Source organism: Podarcis cretensis (assembly GCF_951804945.1).
Source record: "Podarcis cretensis genome assembly, chromosome: 10".
In the NCBI taxonomy this organism is placed as follows: domain Eukaryota; kingdom Metazoa; phylum Chordata; class Lepidosauria; order Squamata; family Lacertidae; genus Podarcis; species Podarcis cretensis.
In genome coordinates, this window is record NC_137179.1 from 72,461,091 (window position 1) to 72,483,327 (window position 22,237).

General features: G+C 42.5%; 1 protein-coding gene across 18 annotated transcripts in view; it reads right to left on the minus strand.

Annotated features, from left to right (window-relative positions):
- Window positions 1–22,237, minus strand: part of MAGI2 (membrane associated guanylate kinase, WW and PDZ domain containing 2) — a 618,641-nt gene that overhangs the window by 155,892 nt on the left and 440,512 nt on the right. For all 18 annotated transcript variants that reach the window (XM_079993549.1, XM_079993547.1, XM_079993552.1 and 15 more), the window contains one exon: window positions 6,843–6,900. In XM_079993549.1, the coding sequence (XP_079849675.1) occupies window positions 6,843–6,900 (58 nt within the window). The remainder of the gene's footprint in view (window positions 1–6,842; window positions 6,901–22,237) is intronic.

The window sequence follows — 22,237 nt, forward strand, 5'->3', positions numbered from 1 at the left end:
ATTTCTACAAAGAGAGGCCTGTCCTCTGACAGCTATTCAAACAGAGAGGAGTAATTTAGTTGTGAATATATTCTGCCTTGTTTATGAGTCTTGCAACCACATGAGAAGATTAATTAATGAAAAGAATAACATTCACCACCATGAGAAAAGCCACCCCCTCAAAAGGAAAGTATAATATTTGCACCATCAATATTTGCATCAAATACAGATTCTGCATCACTAGATTGGCCAATTACAACTTTTAAAAGGTGATATTTTTAAGGATACCATTAACATTGTGAATATTTTTTATGAACTAATCACAAAATGATACCTGTAGAAAGAAATACCCCAGGGATATTTTGCTCCGTGGCAGAGCACATGGTCCTAAGTTCAATTCATAGTATCTCCATTCAGCATCATTCGAACCAGAGCTTACCCAGCCATTAGGCAGGCTGAGGCCACTGCCTGAGACAGCAGAAGCCTCCCAGGCAGCATGCCCGTGGGTGCCCTGCCAGACCCGCTGCCACCGCTAGCAGTGGAAAAGCGCCACCACCAACACTGGCACCGATTTGGGCAAGACTGTGTCCATTTGGAATGAGATCTCACTTGAAATTGCCCCACGCAATTTGGGACAAGATCTCATCCAAAATCAGTGCCATCTTGCCTGTAATTTGCACTTGGGCAAAAAAAAAAATGAGAGGCACAAATACAAGATGGGTGACACCTGGCTTGAGAGCAGTACATGTGAAAAGGATCTAGGAGTCTTGGTTGACCACAAACTTGACATGAGCCAACAGTGTGACGCGGCAGCTAAAAAAGCCAATGCAATTCTGGGCTGCATCAATAGGAGTATTGCATCTAGATCAAGGGAAGTAATAGTGCCACTGTATTCTGCTCTGGTCAGACCTCACCTGGAGTACTGTGTCCAGTTCTGGGCACCACAGTTCAAGAAGGACACTGACAAACTGGAACGTGTCCAGAGGAGGGCAACCAAGATGGTCAAAGGCCTGGAAACGATGCCTTATGAGGAACGGCTAAGGGAGCTGGGCATGTTTAGCCTGGAGAAGAGGAGGTTAAGGGGTGATATGATAGCCATGTTCAAATATATAAAAGGATGTCACATAGAGGAGGAAGAAAGGTTGTTTTCTGCTGCTCCAGAGAAGCGGACACGGAGCAATGGTTCCAAACTACAAGAAAGAAGATTCCACCTAAACATTAGGAAGAACTTCCTGACAGTAAGAGCTGTTTGACAGTGGAATTTGCTGCCAAGGAGTGTGGTGGAGTCTCCTTCTTTGGAGGTCTTTAAGCAGAGGCTTGACAACCATATGTCAGGAGTGCTCTGATGGTGTTTCCTGCTTGGCAGGGGGTTGGACTCGATGGCCCTTGTGGTCTCTTCCAACTCTATGATTCTATGATTCTATGAAATTGGTGCTGCCAAGGGCACAGAGTGGCAGCAGAGTAACAGTGGCGGCAGCAGGAGCAGGTAGGTGGTGGCAGGAGCAGCAGCAAGGTAATGCGACACTTTTCCATTTTCCATTTCCCAAATGGGAAGCGCACTTCCTGATTAGACTCTACACAAGACGCTGAAGAAAGATCCGCTACCAAGACTTCAAACTTACGCTGGTCCCCTGGCTGAGAGTTGTGTGAACTGACCCATGGAAAGAAGGAAGGTGTCTTCAAAAGCTGAGGAGAGCATTCCCCGCCCCCCCCCCCACTCCAAAAGACCAAATTTGCTACGCAATTTAACTTTTTATGATTTATCCATTTTTATGACATAATTAAGACACTATATTATAATGGGATATTGTCTCCTTAAAAACCAAGTCATCTGTTAAACACCAGTAATAAAGGAAAGTGTTACACTGTCACTTTTTATAATGAAAAATGGGAAGCAATTTTCACTTCAAGCCTATTGAGCTTAGACAGCAGATTAAAACACAGATCTTTATGCTGACGATAAAAGTCTTTATGAACATGATAGTGCTGCACTTTTAACACCACCAGGGCTTCATCATATTGCAGGTCTTGACCAGAACACCTTTTATAGATGATAGGTAGGTAGGTAGGTAGGTAGATAGATGCTGCAATATGTAGGGGCACTTATTTTAAACTTTTTTTTAAGAGTAGGTTATGTGTTGGGGAGAAAGCAGCCTTAAAATATTTTAAGTTAATAAAGTAACAAAGCATCAGAGGGCCGTTTGTGTGCTGCTCCCAACAAAGTTGGAGCTCAGTAGTAGAGCACCTTGTTTCCATGCAAAAAGTCCCAGGGACAATTCCTGGCTGGAAGCGACTCCTGAAACTGTAGAGAGCTGCTGCCAGTCCATGTAGCCCAGTCTTTCCAGGCCACAATTCCCTTCAGCCCCAGCCAGCATGGGGAGAAGTCCATTGTAGACGATACTGAACTAGGTGGGCCAGTGGTCTTATAAGGTAACTTCCTAGGTTACATTTGACCAAACTGTGGGAGGCAGTGGAAGACAGAAGTGCCTGGCGGGCTCTGGTTCATGGGGTCAAGAGTCAGACATGACTAAACAACAACAACAACACCTAGGTTACAAAAGTAAGGTAAAGGTAAAGGGACCCCTGACCATTAGGTCCAGTCATGGCCGACTCTGGGGTTGTGGCACTCATCTCGCTTTACTGGCTGAGGGAGCCGGCGTACAGCTTCCGGTCATGTGGCCAGCATGACTAAGCCGCTTCTGGCGAACCAGAGCACACAGAAACGCCGTTCACCTTCCTGCTGCAGTGGTACCTATTTATCTACTTGCACTTTGATGTGCTTTTGAACTGCTGGGTTGGCAGGAGCAGGGACCGAGCAACGGGAGCTCACCCCGTCGCGGGGATTCGAACCACTAACCTTCTGATCAGCAAGTCCTAGGCTCAGTGGTTTAACCCACAGCGCCACCCACGTCCCTGTTCCAAAAGTATGTTTGCTTAAATTATCTGAAGTGGAGAAACAGCCAGCAGGAGGCTCAAGTGTGGGCGGGTGATTTAAGCACCCTCTTTCTCCCTTCCATTTTCCCAATCTAAAGCCTTGTCTCCTGTAGCGATTTTTTCCTCCTCCTGCTTTTAAAAGGAGCATAGAAGCTTTTTGCATGTAGCTAGAAACAGTGTCAGAAACAATTAAGTAGCCCGTAAGGACTTATGACAAAATAAAATTTGACAGCAAAATTGGAAGCTGCTAATAGAAACAAAGCTGCTCTTTAGAAGCCTGACATGCTGACCAAAGAAAGAATGAAAGGGAAAAAGGGAAATCATGGGGAAAGCAGGTAATGATTTGTCTCATAAGACTCCCGCTTCATTCAAGGAACAACTTTAAAAGAAATAATCTATTAGGCAGTCTCCATTGTAATTTGCTACCCTATGGATGGATTCTACTGCCTTTGAGAATTGCTTCCTGGAACTTGACTAAGTAGATTCATTTCATGCAATTTAAAGTCCATATACTGTATAACTTTTCTTTTATCCATAGGCAAATATGAAGAGCTTGAAGATACATTTAGGCTAGTGCTGATTGCAAAATGATCCATAAAGCAACCTTTCAGTAGTTCCTACTTCGTATTTTTCAGGCACTTATGACAGTTTTGCATAGTGCTTCTGATCTGCAACGGGTATCTAGCCCATGGCATTCCTGATGTGGCCGGATTGCAATTGCCACCCCCCCCCCCGACCACTGGCCACACTGGTTGGGGCTGATGGGAGTTGGAGTCCAACACATTCTGGAAGACCACAGATGCCTCATCCCTGTTATATAGCCTTCATTGTGTTTGCCCTCACAACACACTATAACTCACATTGGTTTGTTTGTTTTTAATGGTGAACTGAGGCAGAGAAATTGCTCAAGGCCAATATGATGCGGTAATGTACTAGCTAACCAACCAGAATATTATGTGGCTCAGCCAGGTGGGAAGCTGACCTACAGGAATCGCACATAATGCGGTCATCAATCCAACAGAAACATGATGTACATAGGCTCCAAATGTCGCCACACAGAGCAGGATTGAATAAGTGTTTGAGAAAGGAGATATTTTGCCGTGAAATCTATCTTAGGCCAGGGAGCAGTTGCAGCCCTGAATGTTGGGTTTAAGCCTTGATCCCGGTGAAGAGGGACATGCCTGGAAGCCCTTTGATACAGACAGGCCAGGTAAGAGGTGTACATTAATCCACTTATAGGGTTGCCCTTCTGCTTATCAACTGCCCTCCCTGCAATGAACAGCTGTCGCAAAAATGCTCCAGAAATTATGGTGTGCACCTGTAGGTCACATCCCTGTTAGCCAATCAATATCTAGCTGCCTTTTTACCACAGGCAGTTCAATTGTATGCAGGCACCACTCCTGATCGAAATCTTTAACATTCTGGAAAGCTATGCTCTTAAAATCTGACAACTCAAGGAAAACAGTTTGACTCAATTTATTGAGGGTACTTCCAAACATGTGGGACGCGGGTAATGCTGTGGGTTAAGCCACAGAGCCTAGGGCTTGCCGATCAGAAGGTCGGCAGTTCGAATCCCCGCAATGGGGTGAGTTCCCGTTGTTCGGTCCCAGCTCCTGCCAACCTAGCAGTTCGAAAGCATGTCAAAGTGCAAGTAGATAAAGAGGTACTGCTCCAGCAGGAAGGTAAACTGTGTTTCCGTGCGCTGCTCTGGTTCGCCAGAAGTGGCTTAGTCATGCTGGCCACATGACCCGGAAGCTGTCTGTGGACAAATGCCGGCGCCCTCGGTCTATAGAGCGAGATGAGTGCCGCAACCCCAGAGTCGTCCGCGACTGGACGTAATGGTCAGGGGTCCCTTTACCTTTACTTCCAAACCTGCGCTACAAATGTTATGCCCATCTCCACTATAAGATAATGCAGTGCCAATGTCAAATCCAACGTTCACGGAGATTTATTCCTTATGATTATGCATTTCTGGCAGTGTGGTTTTATTAGCTCTTCCTACATATACATAATACATTAAAAAGTGTGTGTGTGTGCGCGCACATGCAAATAATGAAGCATTCCTTTGCATTTCTTTCTCTTTTATTGCTTGCAGATTTGGAATGGTGTCTCACTGGGGTAAGATAATTAATTTTGCCTATTTATAGAAGCAATTTATCCTTATAACCTACTTGCACACAGAGCAAGCTGAAGATGCATACACATAACACTTTTTGAAAACATAGATTACGTTGGGAAAATATTAGAAGTGATATTTTCCATGGTAAATGTCATGTAAGTGAATGTACAAGATATTGGCTTGTGTGCAATTAAAACTCTTCAACTAAAAGAAGGTTATATTTTATTCTTCTCCTTTGCAGGCATTGTGAATAGCTGAGGAATATAATTGAAGTGACAAATCTCATTTCCTGCCTTTTATATATGATGGAAAAGGTGACAAACTGTGTTTCCAGGTAGCTGCCTGTCCAGCACTGACCAATGTCAGAGAAGGATAGATGAATCTGTCAATTTCAGTATCTCCCTGTTTCTAATTTTTCCAGTCTTTAACTAAGTTCTCCTCATTTCCACATCAGTTTGCATGAAACTCATATGCCTGTTTGTGGACATTTCACCCAACGCACACATTCTGTATGCAACTTTGCCTAATATAATGAATTAGGTACTATGAACTGTCCGTGGGACGTGGATATAAATAATAAAATTATTGTTGTTATTTAGAAGACATCTGAAGGCAGCCCTGTTTAGGGAAGTTTTTAATGCTTGGTGTTTTATCACGTTTTCACTATTCTGCTGGGAGCCCACCCAGATTGGCTGGGGAAACCCAACCAGATGGGCGGGGTATAAATAATAAAATTATTATTATGGGATATAAGATTTGAGGAAGGATGGTGCAACATCATGACAAAATGGTTTTCGGTATGTTCCACACTGCTAGTGAATACACAAGAGTACTCACTAATATTTATTTAACATAACATTTATACCCTGCCATTCAAGCTCACAATCATAGATAAAATGTATATATTACAGAATAACAACAAAATATATAATTTTATCTGATTCATAGTCATCATCTTAGCAGACATAGTTGGAATGGGTGGACATCTAAAAGCATAGAGAAAACATAACAGTGCGGGGGGGGGGGGAGACAAATCATATCAAATACTTGACAAAATAATTAATTTACAATTTGCCTTAAAGTGAGTAACAACACAATCCTTTGCATATCTACTCAAAAGTGAATCAAATGAAATTCAGTGGGATTCACTGTTAGGTAAATATGTACAGGATTGCAGCCTAAAGAGAAAACCAAATGGGCCTCTCTAGGAAAAGGGTTCCACGGTTTGGGTGCCACAGCTGAGAAGGCCCTGCATCTCATCCAATACTTCTGACACAAAAGGCAGCAGGACACACAGCTAGGCCTCAGGTGACAAGTGAAGGTTCATGTGAGAGAAAGCAGTCTTTAAAATATTCTGTGGCTTTGACAGGCAGCAGTATCCAGTCACCTAGTCAATGTTCTTGGCTTAGCTACTCAGATGTCACAGTGGAACATCAGCTTTGGGTTTGGCAGCTGAGTTATAAAATCCACATATAATTTTTGTTATATCCAACCATGTAAATATTGTCTACAGCTGTGGATTTTTGAATAAGATGATTTGTTATGTTGGTACAAACAGACTGAGGAGCTTCAGACCTCAATGGTTGCTTACAGTATGTGATGAGGTACACATGGGGATCCCAACTTCTCTGGAATTCATATTAGAAGTTTGCAGATATTTTCTATTGAGCCTTCTATTTCCTGACACATTTCAATGTGTAGACAAAAAACAGTGGGGTACACATCTTCTCAATTTGAAGCACTGTTCTGGGACATAGACAACAGTTTATGCAAGATTAATAGTAAATTAATATTGGTCTTGGAAACTTACTCAACATAATAAGTGCCATAAATGGGATCATCAATTTTCTCCCAGCCATATGGTAGCTCTGAAAAACAAAGAGTAATGCCTCTGAGTAAATACAGCACAGGATGCCAAGATTTCTAATAATAATGGAAGAGTATTGTTGTCAAGTGTGGCAACCACATTACAAAGTTAAATATAGTGCTCAAAACCAATGCCAAATTTTAGACATATCCCATGGCAGTCACAAGTAGCTCCAGCTTGAAAGCTGGCATGAAAATGCAGGGTAATCACCATCTGAGAAGAATTTTAGCTACTCTTTTACTGTGCAGTTGTCTGTGCCAGAAATAGGAGCATATCAGCTACGATATTATTGCCCAGGGAAATCAGGGAGAGTCTTTTCTACCCAAGAAATTGTATTTGCCATAGATGACAAAGACTAAACACGGAAAATATTGTATAACAAAACAAAACAAAACAAAACAAAACAAAACAAAACAAAACAAAACAAAACAAAACAAAACAAAACAAAACAAAACATCACCAGTACACGACACCTGCAAGAGGAATGTTCCCAATTCAGTACAGAGACAAAGCTGTATGTTACAGCCTAAACCAATTCACAGGGTGGTTATTGAAGGAGGATTACAGCTACGCTCAACCAGAGAAAATGATTTTGTGAACTGCAGATTATTTATGATACCATCAGGAAAAAATAAAAGTTTTTATTTGAAACTAATCACGTGCTGCTTATTTTTAACTCCACTCACCAGACTGCAGCAGCACTAATTTCACCATCACATTTTACAACCAGAAAAGGCTTTTGCATTATAAATATTACACTCACTGCAAAGGTGATGACTTTTTACGGGAAAGCTAGGCCATCTTTAACAGGTTAATCACTTTGTCCTTATTGCAAAGTATTGCAAGAGTGGAAAATAAGGGGGTACCCAGTGATATTGGGAGAAGAGTGGTTAGTTCAGTGGCAGAACAAACAGTTTGCATATAATTATTGGTATCTCCAGGCAAGGGTGGGAAAAAATCTTCTCTGAAACTTTGGAGAGCTTCTGTCAGTCAGTATAGAGTGACAATCAGTAGTGGATGGTGCAGTGGGGTTTGAAACAGACAAATGAATTATATGGACATGTTATTTCCAAAGTGAGTAGGGATTATACATGGCATGTGACATGTGACCATCTCTTCCCCTAGATCAGCCTCACACCTGTGCACTGGATGGAATTGGATGGGCTGTGTCTGCAGAGAGCCTAGTGTGCCAGGGCCCCATCCATGCAGTCTTTGCTCGCCAGTTTTGAGATTACATATTGTGTTGCATACCCTCCAACCTTCCTCAGATGAAAATAGGGACACTTCTCACTCTCCTCCAACTGACCCCCCTTGACCCCCCATTTTTATCCCCCCACCCTTACCCACAAAGCACCACTTCACCAACAGGACACAGCACACGACACTCTCCCCTGTCCTCAGAAAACCCCTCAAATACCTATTTTATTTTATTCTTTGGTAGATTTACAAAAAGCACACACCAATAAATACAGTTTAGAAAGGGATATGATTAAATGCAGATGCACAAAGCATTTTTTTATTTTACAGTGGTGCCCCACAAGACGAATGCCTCGCAAGACGGAAAACTCACTAGACGAAAGAGTTTTCCGTTTTGGAGGCGCTTCGCAAAACGAATTTCCCTATGGGCTTGCTTCGCAAGACGAAAATGTCTTGCGAGTTCCTGCGGGTTTCCCCCCCTTTCCCGCTAAGCCGATAAGCCACTAAAAGCCGCTAAACCGCTAATAGCACTAATCCACTAAGCGGTCAATGGGCTTGCTTCGCAAGACGAAAAAACCGCAAGACGAAGAGACTCGCGGAACGGATTCTTTTCGTCTTGCGAGGCACCACTGTATTAAGACTCCTTCCACTCCATGCTGCTCCCTTTCTTCCCATCCAGGGTGGCCCTGCCCTCTGCCTCCCCCTCAGAGCTGGCATGCCATGCGAGGCTTGGCCTTGCCAGCGACTGCCTTTCCTCCTCCTTGCCTGCTCTCCAGCAGCCATGAGATGCCAAAGGGAGGAGTCTGGCCATGGGGAGGCCATGGTGAAGCAAAGGGATGCTCCCCGCAGCTGCCGCTGCTGCTCTGTACAAGCGCTAGGTCATCCCCCACCCCAAGCTTGGTGCTTAATAATAATAATAATAATAATAATTATTTATTTATACCCCACCCATCTGGCTGAGTTTCCCCAGCCACTCTGGGCAGCTCCCAATTGAGTGTTAAAAACAATACAGCATTAAATATTAAAAACTTTCCTAAACAGGGCTGCCTTCAGATGTCTTTTAAAAATAAGATGGCTGCTTATTTCCTTGACATCTGATGGGAGGGCGTTCCACAGGGTGGGCGCCACTACCGAGAAGGCCCTCTTGTGATGCTGGCAGGGGAAATGGGGACATACTGGGATCAAATCAGAAGCTGGGATGGCTTTTGCAATTCCGGGACTGTCCTTAGAAAACAGGGACACTTGGAGAGCACAGAAAGTCCTGTGTAGATTGGGCTTTCAGTGCAAAGATCCTTTCAAAACATCCCTTGTGTGCAACTACAAGGATGGGCCTGAGGTAGGTGAGCTGGACCCTCAGTCACACTTTTTCAGACGTTTATCTTCTGAAAGTGCAAACCAAGCCCGCCCTAGCCTTTTAAAGCCTAAAGAGATGGAAGAGGGGGTTTTCAATCTGGAAGAAGCAAAAACACAACTTTATACTGCCTGCTAAGCAGGTCCACTGGACCCTGACTGTAATAAAAAAATATCAGCACTCATAACAATTTTATGCCCTAGATGCTAGTTATCTTATTATCACAGGCAGTAATCCTGTATCTATCCTAAAGGTAGGAATACCACTGCAACTCTGTTGTATTTGGGAGAGCAAAATGCCTCGGTTCTCCACACGCCTTTAAATATCCATTAATTTACTCATTCCTACTAAACAAAGCACTTCTCCTTTCGGCAGAGCAAGGGAGTGTTTCTATATATGTTCAATGAATAAATGATTATAATCCTTCATGAGAAAAGATAGAACCAATAGTTACTGTTGCTTTATGATATGTTATTTATGTTCTGCTCCTTTTTCCTGGACCATAACCAGAAATGGGTGTTCGGAGCCCCTGGGTGCTCACTTGTGGTAGGGTTGCCATGTGTCCTCTTTTTCCAGGACATGTCCTCTTTTTCAGGGGTAAAATTTGTATAGTCTGTGATTTTTATTTTTATTTTTTGCATGGGGGAAGAAAAATATATGAGTTACTCCTGCATGTTTTTCCAGTGCAATAATGCATAATGGTATTTGTGTGGTGGGCAAACAATGAAGAATTCAGATTGCAAATCCCATTTTCGAGTGTAAAAGTCTGTAAACATTTAATGAGTTGGAAGTATTATAAAGGACCCAGTTTTTTAAAAGGCAAGTGTAGAACTGCTAACTATATTATACCCATTCAAGCTGCAGGTTTTACAAAAATTAAATTTCAGTACTACTGATGTGGATCATTAAAAAGCCATATAAATTATTCACAAGGGTATGTGTTAATTCCCTCTGCGTCCATGATGCAAAATGTGAGGTCTGCTTAATTAAAATTCTGTGCAGGCCAGTAAAACAGAATTAGTAGAGCTGAAACTCTGAGCTAGTAGTTGAAGGTTGAAAGATAAGGTTGGCCAAAAGATTACAGTTGACCGCAGAGCTACTGTCTGAAGACTTGTCTCCTGCATTTTTATTCTAAGCCAATTTGTGGTTATTTTTCATTAGAGAAATAGTAAACTGTATGTGTGCACGTTTATTTCCTCAGCTAGCAATGCAGCCAAAAGACCTCAACTTTCATTGAGGCTAAGATACACTAACTGCACCGAATTCAAACATTTTAACTTTATGGGATGTTTCACAAGTTTATCTGTAAAATGCTTATTAGAGGCAAGTCTCTGAGAGTGAATAAATAACCACCCTTGTCCAGCACAAACAGTTCTCCAGGTACACATCCCTTCTCTTCTATGAAGAATTGCAAGGACAGAGGACACTGCCTTATCCGGAACCAGGCCACTGATTTATGTGACCACTGATTTATGCCACTGACTTTGGACACGTCACTGTCTTTCAGGATGACCTACTTTACAAAGCAGTTATGTTGATACTACAAGATAGTCCCTTAAATTACCTGCTCAACTCTTTGAAGAATGATAAATAATGAACTAGGGCATGTCTAGGGCATGTCATAATGAACTAGGCAGTCTAGGGCTTCAGTGAAAAATATGTTTGTGGGTGTGAGGAGATCAAATCTGCTGTTATTTTTGTGATGGGCTAACTTTTAGCTTGGGAAACCAAAGAATTTTTCTTCTGAAAAAATAATATATTACTCCAAGTACTTAGCAATCATTTATTGATTTCTATGCAATTTTACTTAGAAAGCAAAACTAAATTATATTAATTTAACTAAAACATTTCAGGGGATGTTGGGACAGGTAGAAAGGCCTCCAAAGGTCTTCGTAGAACCACAACACGCATATTGTCATGGAGTCATGGATACTTCCCTCTCACATTGTAGAAACATGTGCTTAGCTGAAACCGACTTACCCTATAAATGACTGTCAGCTTTAATCAATTCAATGATTAAATTAGAGGCTGATTTGGTTTGACAGCTATATATTATACCCAAATTACACTTGACTAAAAAAACAAAAATTACTACCAGTTCTATATCTTCTTCTTCCTGCATTACTCAGATAAAATTTACCCAGCCTGAGGTGCTTCCGTCAATATTTTACTCTTTTTTAAAAATAATTTTACTCAACAAAACATAGAACCTGAGCACTTGTATCTTGCACAGTATAAAAGCAAACCTCCCAATTTTTCACATAACTCATTTTTTTATTAAAAAGGTAAACACAGGCTTGAATCAAGAGTTGTGTGAGCAGATGTCTGGCTCCTCCTTCATACCGCAGCCAAACCACCAAAGCCACAAGCTCAAAAAGCAGGTGCCTTGAGGGCATCCCTCTCTTCTGCCAAGACCATCACCCCAGCCTTGACTGAGCATCCCTAAAAGTAGTTACTTGTCTTCTCTGATTCCATTGCTGCTTCCAACTACGCTGTCCAGATGTAGCGGTAGGATGACCAAAACAGAGCCAAACTTGCCCTGAAACTTATCCATCTTAAAATGAATCAGTACAGATAGAGGAATAAAGTACATGCTCTATATTAAATTGTGCAGAACCAATACAGCCCCATCAGCTGTTTGCCAGTAAGCAAGAAAAAAATTATCCTCCAGAGGAAAAGGCAGGTGGGTTTCATATAGTCCATATTTTGTCAGAGCTGGAGGACATGGACTTTATAAAGCCCAGTTGCCCCGTGCATGGTCAGATGCTTCTCACAAGCTCTTTGGGCTCATTAACCTTTCCAGACACAATTACCATTACCCAAACCCCAGAGCTTTTGTAAAGTGAAATGTTTTCATCCCTTGATTTTACTACATATATACATTTTTAAGAAGCCCTCGCTGAAATTTATTTTGTTTCTTTCACAACAGAAAAGAATCATTTCTGTTGTATATTACTGCCATCTGGAAACAACTAGCAGTCATAGAAGTTATTCCTCATCATCGTACAACAGCAATGGATATACAGATGAAGGCATTTGTATTGAGTCATTCCAAGTTTAGAAATTATGTTGAACAATACCCATGCATTTGAATGACAAGGAAGTACGCACGCACTTGGAAGCTTATTTTCCTCTATTTGAATTGTAATGCCATCTGCCAAAACTAGCTCACTCTGTCTGTCTCTAAATGGTTTTCTTCTGACAGCATCATCAGGAAAGGGAGCCTTCCTGAGAAAGAGGCATCTGGTCTTAATCTAAAAGTGACACTTTTTTTTGCATTTACCACAAGGGCATTTTGCAAATTTTGGGTCCAATTAATATGCCACTTGACAAAAATAATAAGATGCTTAGCTAAATGACATTTTCTTATTCTATAAAGGATAAAAATAAAATAGCTATAAAAAGAGCTAACTGTATTTTAATTAAGCAACATTAATTCATATTTTTCTTAGTCTTAAGCATACAGATTATGTTGGGTGTCTGTGCCAGAGATAGTAAAAAAGTTAAGGGACCCCTGACCATTAGGTCCAGTGGCGGACGACTCTGGGGTTGCGGCGCTCATCTCGCTCTATAGGCTGAGGGAGCTGGCATACAGCATACAGCGGTCAGCATGACTGGTGAACCAGAGCAGCGCACAGAAATGCCGTTTACCTTCCCGCTGGAGCGGTACCTATTTATCTACTTGTACTTTGATGTGCTTTCAAACTGCTAGGTTGACAGGAGCAGGGACTGAGCAATGGGAGGTCACCCTGTTGCAGGGATTCGAACCGCCGACCTTCTGATCAGCAAGCCCTAGGCTCTGTGGTTTAACCCACAGCACCACCTGCGTCCCTGGCAGAGATAGAAAAATGCATATAAAACCCCTGTTACTTGAAATCATCTGCATTTTATTTTGTTTTTCCAAAATGTTATGAACTTGAACAGAATATTCTTTGCATGGCCTGTGTAGCTACCTGCGAAACTAAAATTGAACAGATGAAAATTTGTTTTGTCTCGACAACTTTCACTGAAACTATAAATCTGGCGCTATGCAATTGTTTTAGTCAACAATATTATTCAACTTTCTACAAGTCCTTCCTTGGATTAAATTATAGTTCTCTCACCAGAAGCCAACTATGAGGTTACCTACCAATGAGGTTTTAGACCAGAAATCTATGGTTTTCAAAGTTTCTGTCCTCAAGGTTCATTTCACCCAGACCTGGAATGTAGGATGCCTTCAATGAAGCACTCCCCACTGCATTGCCAGACTTTTATCCCTGCACCGCCAGCAACCTTGAGAAGCCATCAGATCCACACATCCCAACCCCAGGACTGGAGGTCCCCATAGCAATTGCCTTGGTTCCTAGAAGCTATTGGGCATCCTACTACCTACTGCCTCCAAGGCCACAGGAGCAGAGGACTTGGAGAGCTAGGAAGGAGCTTCAGGGTTGCTGGCAAAGTGCCTGGCTTGCTGTGCATGAGGCTACTTTGAAGGAGGAAACATATGCAAGTACTTGCCTGGATCAAGGTCTGACTGAGAGCCAGAAAGGGCTATAAACGCCAGCTCTTATGTAAGTTCTCAGTCTGAGCTGCCTCACTGCTAAAGCAACAGCTCTCTGGGAGCTCCAGTGCAAAGCCTTCGACAAAACTCTTTACATTGACCTATCTAACATAGGACTACAATGCATAGCACAGAATTTCAGGGTATTCTAGGGCCAATGCTTAGTTCATATGGAGAACGAACCAGGCTTGTTGGACATCACTCCTGCGCTCTGTGAAGCAGGAGGGTGACCTGGAAGACACGAACACTCTCCAGTGCCTAAACATTGCAGGTAAAGACTGATAGCAAAGGACAAGTTGTCTTTCAGATAAGCTTGTCCACATTATTGATTTTCGCTTTGAGGAATCCCTGATAAGTTTCTAAAGAACCTCAGGGAACACAGTTTCAAAAACAACTGCAACGAAGTCATCTCATGCTTCTGTCTTGCTTTATACCTCATTTTTATTGAAAATCTCAAATAACACAACAAAAGGAATCAAATCTCAAAAGGTGGCTACAACTATGTGTAGATGATAGAAAACAAGCAGGTACAAGAGTACAAACTTTGTTAAGTAAACGATAACCATTTTGTCTTTTGTTTGGTTTCAGGTTGTTTTATGAACAGATGACATCTTTAGTATAGATAGAAGTCTAACTGTGAGTTCCAAAACCAAGGATAAAGGTATGGCACTTGTGTTTCAGTTGGAATCAGAAAACCTTGCCAAGTTGTTATGACTGAATCTGTAGCATTATCATCTCTTAACGTTCTGAGGTGACATATTAGCTCTTCCTTTTGTTCCACTGCTTTTCATAACAGCCTTGGAAAATCAGTTCAGTCACATCTTTGCCCTGCTGCACAATGACAAGTCATGCTGCTATTAGCAAGTATTGTATCAGTTCCTTGGAGGGGGCATCCACATTTCACCCCCCAAAAGATCAAGAGTAAGCACATTGATGTTTTATCATGGAATAACATATAATTAGTTCAGCAACAAGTTATTCAGATTCACTTCAGCTGGAACATCTTCTTGATATATGTATATTATAAGGTACTCTGACAATAAATAAAAATATGGTATTCAAAAGCCACAACTCCTGCAGCTATTGTACTACCAACCTTGTGAAACACGGACCACTTAGAAACACCATCTCCAACTCTTTGAAAGATTCTATCAATGGTCTCTAAGAAAATTACATATCACTTGGGAAGACAGGCAAACTAATGCCAGTGTACTGGAAGAAGCAAAGATCACCAGTGTCAAAGCAATGATTCTTCAACATCAACTTCGTTGGACTGGTCATGTTGTTCAGATGCCTGATTATCATCTTCCAAAGTTCAGAATTCTATTCCGAACTTAAAAATGGAAAGTGTAATGCTGGTGGTCAACAAAAGAGGTTTAAAGGCTCCCTCGAGGCAAATCTAAAAAAATGTAGTATAAGCACTGACAATTGGGAAATACTGTCCTGCAACTGCTCCAATTGGAGAACAGCCTTTACCAAAGTTGTCATGGACTTTGAAGACATTTGAACTCAGGATGAAAGGCAGAAATGAGCTAAGAGGAAGGCATGTTTGGCAAACCCTCACCATGATCAACTCCCACCCAGAAACCTATGTCCCCACTGTGGAAGGACGTGTGGATCTAGAATTGGCCTCCACAGTCACCTATGGACACACTGTTAAGACCATGCTCATGGAAGACAATCTTACTTGGCTACGAGTGAACGCAAAAGAAGAAGAATGCTACCTCTGGAGAGTTTTCTCTTACTACTGCAGAAACAGAGAGTAGGGGCTTGGTTAATGAAAACTCTTATCCAATTAGCCACCATGGAATAAGAAACTTTGGAACTCAAAGAAGATTGTCCAAAAGGCATGAACAAGAGATAGACTTCCTGGAAACCTGGGTCCTGGAAAAATAGATGCCAGTGTAATGCCAATCCTTTTCTTCTGAAAGAGTGATTTAGGCAGAAAGAGATCAAAACAATCTCTACAGACCTACAGAGCAAATAAATCTTGGAACCAATGCAACATATGTGGAAGGTGCATTAAAAGAGCTTTCCTTATTGGGTACCAGGCAGGCATCTAAGGCTGATGCACTTTGATATATTTGTGCTGAGACCTTGTTTGCTTGTCAAATCAGCACAGCCTGAACCAGCTCTGTTCCAGGATTCTAGCTTTTCCTGTCACACCAATCTACACTGCATGGATAATCATTTTGCTGATATTGAGTGGGAATAGCTAAAGCAGATGGCTTTGGCCAAAGGTGTGTTTGTGTGCATTAGACTGGCTGATGCTGAACGCTACCTGTTTGAATACATGGGAGTAGAGAATCTACTCTAACTCACCAGCCTCTTTTGCTTTGATGCAGGCTGCTTTCCTGCTCTGGGTGGGACGGGAGGAAAGCCATGCCAAGAGAGGAAGTCTGTCCCTTCTCAGGAATGCTCTTCTCAGTGGTGCTCTTCTTCTCAGCTGTGAGGGTCAGGGTGAAACCGAATATTGCCCTATCTGAAAGAGTGACTCTCGTTCATAAATGCTGCTGAAATAAAATTCAAATGGTGTTACAACAACATGAACATGAGTCACACCAAAAACTGTGGTGGAGCTCCTCTTGGAGTTCTCACAGGAAGTCTGGTCTGTCAACCAAGAAGAAGTACTACTCAAAAGTAAGTACAGTGGTACCTCTGGATGTGAAAGGGATCCGTTCCAGAGCCCCATTCGCATCCTGAAGTGAACGCAAGCCGCGTCCGCACATCTGCGGTCACAATTTGCTGCTTCCGCATATGCGGGTGACTTCATTTTGAGCGTCTGCGCATGCGCGAGCAGCGAAACCCGAAGTAACGCGCTCCATTACTTCCGGGTCGCTGCAGAGCGCAACCCAGAAATATTCATCCCGAAGCTGCTTCAACCTGAGGTATGACTGTAATTGCTTCATCCCTGAGCCACTGGAGCATAAAACAATGTTTTACTGGCATCAGATGACCACCAAACAAAATGACATGATCACTAGTAAGAATAAGCTCAGTGTCTGCTCTGATGCTGTTGCTCCCATGAGTTGGTGGCTGGGATTTAGCAATACTTGAGGAATTCGATTACAGTGGGCATTACACTGTGAAGTGATCTGATCTTCTCTCCCCAAGACTAATGTGTGGAACTGGATGTATTTATTCTGCAAACTTCGCACTTTTCTGAAATTTGTGATACTGTCTTTGGCTCAAAAATACTGCCTAAGACAAATGCGTATTATAGCATAAAATACATTTTAAAATGTGTTTTTTAAAAAAATATTTTGTGATAAAATACATAATACAATATGCATTTAAATACAAATGTTTGCAGTTGGTGTCTTTTTCCTTAGAAAAACCACAGATTAATGTGAAAGCAGGACAGGACAGACTACGAACACATGCAAAATTGATCTGGAAGAAATAGAAAAGGCTTATTTTGCTTCCGTGATACAACTTTAATATTTGAAGGAGATGAGAAACTGGTCAAACAGATGCAAAGCTAGTCTGTGAAGTGTAAGGACCTAATTACATATTAAAGGAGCAAAAGGGGACCAAACTGTGTCCACAAATCCTGCCTGTAACTGATACAAAAGGCAAACCTAGCACCTGATCCTATATACATATATCTTTTCTTCAAAGGAGACAAATACAGTAGATAAAACTTCACTAATTAGTGATCAAAGTCAAGCAAAGGATGCATATACATAGAGCAGCCTACTTGCAAAGAAGATCCCCACCCTTGCAAATTTGTAGGCATAAGATGGGTTCCAGACTTCTCAGCTCTATCTATGGTTTCCCAAAATGCTGGCATGCAATGAGGCAGGGTGAGAAAGTGGCTGCATTTTGATGCATAAAAGAATCTGAAATAGCAAGGAAGCAAAGGCACTGGTAACAGAACAGGCAAAAAAGGGAAAAGAAGAACTGAGAAACGGTTTGAGAAGTTATACCAGCTATAAACACAATTGCCAAACTGTACAAATATTATCCTAAGGTCTAGAATTTGTAAGTATTTCCTACAGTCCTTATCCCAACAGACCTAAGAACTGGCCTTTTCACTGGTAGTTTCCCTCTTATGAAATGCTCTCCACAGGGGCATACGTCTCACACTATCACAGTCTACTTTTAGGTGCTAAGCCAAATCCAAATAACTTTATTGTACTAGCCATAGGACATGACAAATCTGAATCAAAAATAAATACAAGCAAAAGGGGTGTCGTGCCACAAATAATGCTCTCTATTTAGTTCATTGCTATACTGTCCAGGGTTTTCATTCTGATCTTTTTGGTTGCCAAAGCAAAAAGGGTGACTTTATGAGTCACTGAAGTGTTTACATTGCTAAGAAGCCATAGGACCTTCTCTGTATGGATGGTAAGGTGAGAAATCGCCTCCTGGGTCCAATGTATAGTGGGCAATATAGAAATGTCTTCCACCTGCGGTTGCCCACATGGTACCCTGTTATATCATCTGTCAAGAATGGCGGAGGGCATAGCTTGAAAACGCAGCTCAGTAAAAGAGAATCTAAGTGAGGCTGGCTGGAGATTCAACAGTCTGTGAGCACCAAGAAAGGAATACTGTGATCACCAATAGTCAGCATGGATTTCTGAAAAATAAGTCATGTCAGACTAACCTGATCTCGTTTTTTGACAGAATTACAAGCCTGGTAGATGAAGGGAACGCAGTGGATGTAGCCTACCTTGATTTCAGCAAGGCATTTGACAAGGTGCCCCATGATATTCTTGTAAAGAAGCTGGTAAAATGCGGACTTGACTATGCTACCACTCAGTGGATTTGTAACTGGCTGACTGACCGAACCCAAAGGGTGCTCATCAATGGTTCCTCTTCATCCTGGAGAAGAGTGACTAGTGGGGTGCCACAGGGTTCTGTCTTGGGCCCCGTCTTATTCAACATCTTTATCAACGACTTGGATGATGGACTCAAGGGCATCCTTATCAAATTTGCAGATGACACCAAACTGGGAGGGGTGGCTAACACCCCAGAGGACAGGATCACACTTCAAAATGACCTTGACAGTTTAGAGAACTGGGCCAAGACAAACAAGATGAATTTTAACAGGGAGAAATGTAAAGTATTGCACTTGGGCAAAAAAAATGAGAGGCACAAATACAAGATGGGTGACACCTGGCTTGAGAGCAGTACATGTGAAAAGGATCTAGGAGTCTTGGTTGACCACAAACTTGACATGAGCCAACAGTGTGACGCGGCAGCTAAAAAAGCCAATGCAATTCTGAGCTGCATCAATAGGAGTATAGCATCTAGATCAAGGGAAGAAATAGTGCCACTGTATTCTGCTCTGGTCAGACCTCACCTGGAGTACTGTGTCCAGTTCTGGGCACCACAGTTCAAGAAGGACACTGACAAACTGGAACGTGTCCAGAGGAGGGCAACCAAGATGGTCAGAGGCCTGGAAACGATGCCTTATGAGGAACGGCTAAGGGAGCTGGGCATGTTTAGCCTGGAGAAGAGGAGGTTAAGGGGTGATATGATAGCCATGTTCAAATATATAAAAGGATGTCACATAGAGGAGGGAGAAAGGTTGATTTCTGCTGCTCCAGAGAAGTGGACATGGAGCAATGGCTCCAAACTACAAGAAAGAAGATTCCACCTAAACATTAGGAAGAACTTCCTGACAGTAAGAGCTGTTTGACAGTGGAATTTGCTGCCAAGGAGTGTGGTGGAGTCTCCTTCTTTGGAGGTCTTTAAGCAGAGGCTTGACAACCATATGTCAGGAGTGCTCTGATGGTGTTTCCTGCTTGGCAGGGGGTTGGACTCGATGGCCCTTGTGGTCTCTTCCAACTCTATGATTCTATGATTCTAGGTAATTTAAAATGGGCCGTTTTTAGAAGGGGGAACCAAGGAGAGCGTTTGAGGATTAGATTGGTTGAAGATCACGTAGTGATTCTGTCCAGTGGCACCAATCCCTGAACTGGCGTAGGTGCTAGGCAAAAACGTTTGTGTTTATCCAGGCCTTTGTACTATTTTTGGGGTACATTTTGTGTAAAGAAAAGTGACTAAAAGTACAGTAAATGATTATGAAAATTCTACTGCCTCACATGAAAAATCATTCAGATATCCATGCTACCCTGTTTCTGTACCATTACTTTGAGACTTCTAGCTGTCATATTTTCCTTTATTTTAAAAATTGACAATCATTATTAACATAAAAATTAACAGCTGCAATTCCAGATGGTCACATTGAATCCAATGGAGCATACGCCCTAGTAAGTATGCTTAAGTAAGTATGCAATCATATACCCTCCTACCTGGGAGTAAGCCCCACTGAATTAAATGGATTTACTTTTGAGTAGCAATTGCCGATCGAAAGGTCGGCGGTTCGAATCCCTGCGGCGGGGTGCGCTCCCGCTGCTCGGTCCCAGCGCCTGCCAACCTAGCAGTTCGAAAGCACCTCAGGGTGCAAGTAGATAAATAGGGACCGCTTACCAGTGGGAAGGTAAACGGCGTTTCCGTGTGCGGCTCTGGCTTGCCAGAGCAGCGATGTCACGCTGGCCACGTGACCCGGAAGTGTCTCCGGACAGCGCTGGCCCCTGGCCTCTTGAGTGAGATGGGCGCACAACCCCAGAGTCTGTCAAGACTGGCCCGTACGGGCAGGGGTACCTTTACCTTTTTATGTAGTACTGCAGTGTAATGGTGCAACTGAATACGTGTATACTCAAAAGTAAATCCCAAATTGACTTCAGTGGGACTTTCTCCCAGGTATGACTGTATAGTTGTCAGATTTAAGTTATATCAGCTGTGAGGAACATTTGGCCCACCAGTTTTTGCTGCACTCCCATTAGCCCCGGGAAACAAGTCCAAATAGCAATAGATGATGGAAGTTATACTTCCGCTGCATCTGGAGGGTTAAAGATTCTCCATACCTGAGTGTAGGAGGAAAGAAGGTTGAAAAAACAACAACCAAAAGAGAAAACAACAAAAATCCAGCTAATGTACCGTAACTAACTGAAGTTGTACGGGATATTTTCTTATTAGCACTGGATGAATCTGGGACAACATCCCTCCCTCAATCCAAACACCATTCAGCACCCAAGCAAGAACAAATATGGTAGCATGGCTTAATTTAATTGTATGGCTCAACTCCAATGTGTCAAATTTGCCTGAATGGTTAGAGGTGGCTTTACAGTACGAAGAGAACAAACACAAAGCAAGAGCAACCACCATCCTTATTCCCTGGAGGCCTGGAAAACATTCCCTGCAGCAGGAGGATAAACCGGGTTTCTGCTGTGGGTGAAAAGTAGGCAGAAGTGTCAGAGAGAAAAGTTGGATTTGCTGGTGACCAAGGAGAAGAACAGATTGTGTCCTCTTCGTGTTTAATTTAAGAACACCTCCTTATCCTTATTTCTCTCTGTTAGCAGGATGTTTTTAGATAACATTTATCTTTACAGCTTTTTTTCTGGTGGTGGTGAAAGGGCGTTAATGGACTCTAGCAGGCTGCTGTGCTGCAACATATGGCTACCCTGTCTGCTTTTGTCACTGAGCATTTCTGTCTAACATCCGATGCATACAAAGAGGCTTATGTAAGGTATTTTTGTTGTTGGAAGTGAAAAACAATGTAAGTAAAGTGACAGCATGCAATATGTCTTGGGTTGCTTGCTGGAGTGCAGGAAGCATACTTTATTTTCATGATAAGAAAGCATACCTGGGACTTCCTTGTTAGTTTTCTAGGTCAGTGTTTCCCAACCTTGTGCCTCCAACTGTTTTTGGACTACAATTCCCATCATCCCTTGCCACTGGTCTTGCTAGTCAGGGATGATGGGAGTTGTAGTTCAAAAACAGCTGGAGGCACAAGGTTGGGAAACACTGTTCTAGGTGAACCTAATCTTTCCCCTGTTCCCTGGTGGACAGTATGTGAAACCCAGGCCAGGGGAACGGAAAGGCAGTGGCCCTCCCCTTCACTCCCCCTTCATGAAGAGAGGGTGTCAACATGCATAAAGGTCAAGTTAAAATGAAAAATAATGTTTAGGGCAGGCATCCCCAACCTGCGGCCCTCCAGATGTTTTGGTCTACAACTCCCATGATCCCTAGCTAACAGGACCAGTGGTCAGAGATGATGGGAAGTGTAGTCCAAAACATCTGGAGGGCCAAAGGTTGGGGATGCCTGGTTTAGGATATTTGGATATGAATGAAGTTTAATCTGTTGAATTCTCTCACCCTTTTTTGAGAGAACACTTGCCTTGGCCTGCAGCCTCTCTCACCTGTGGTCTGTCTCTGTGTCCTGATTCTTCCTGAACT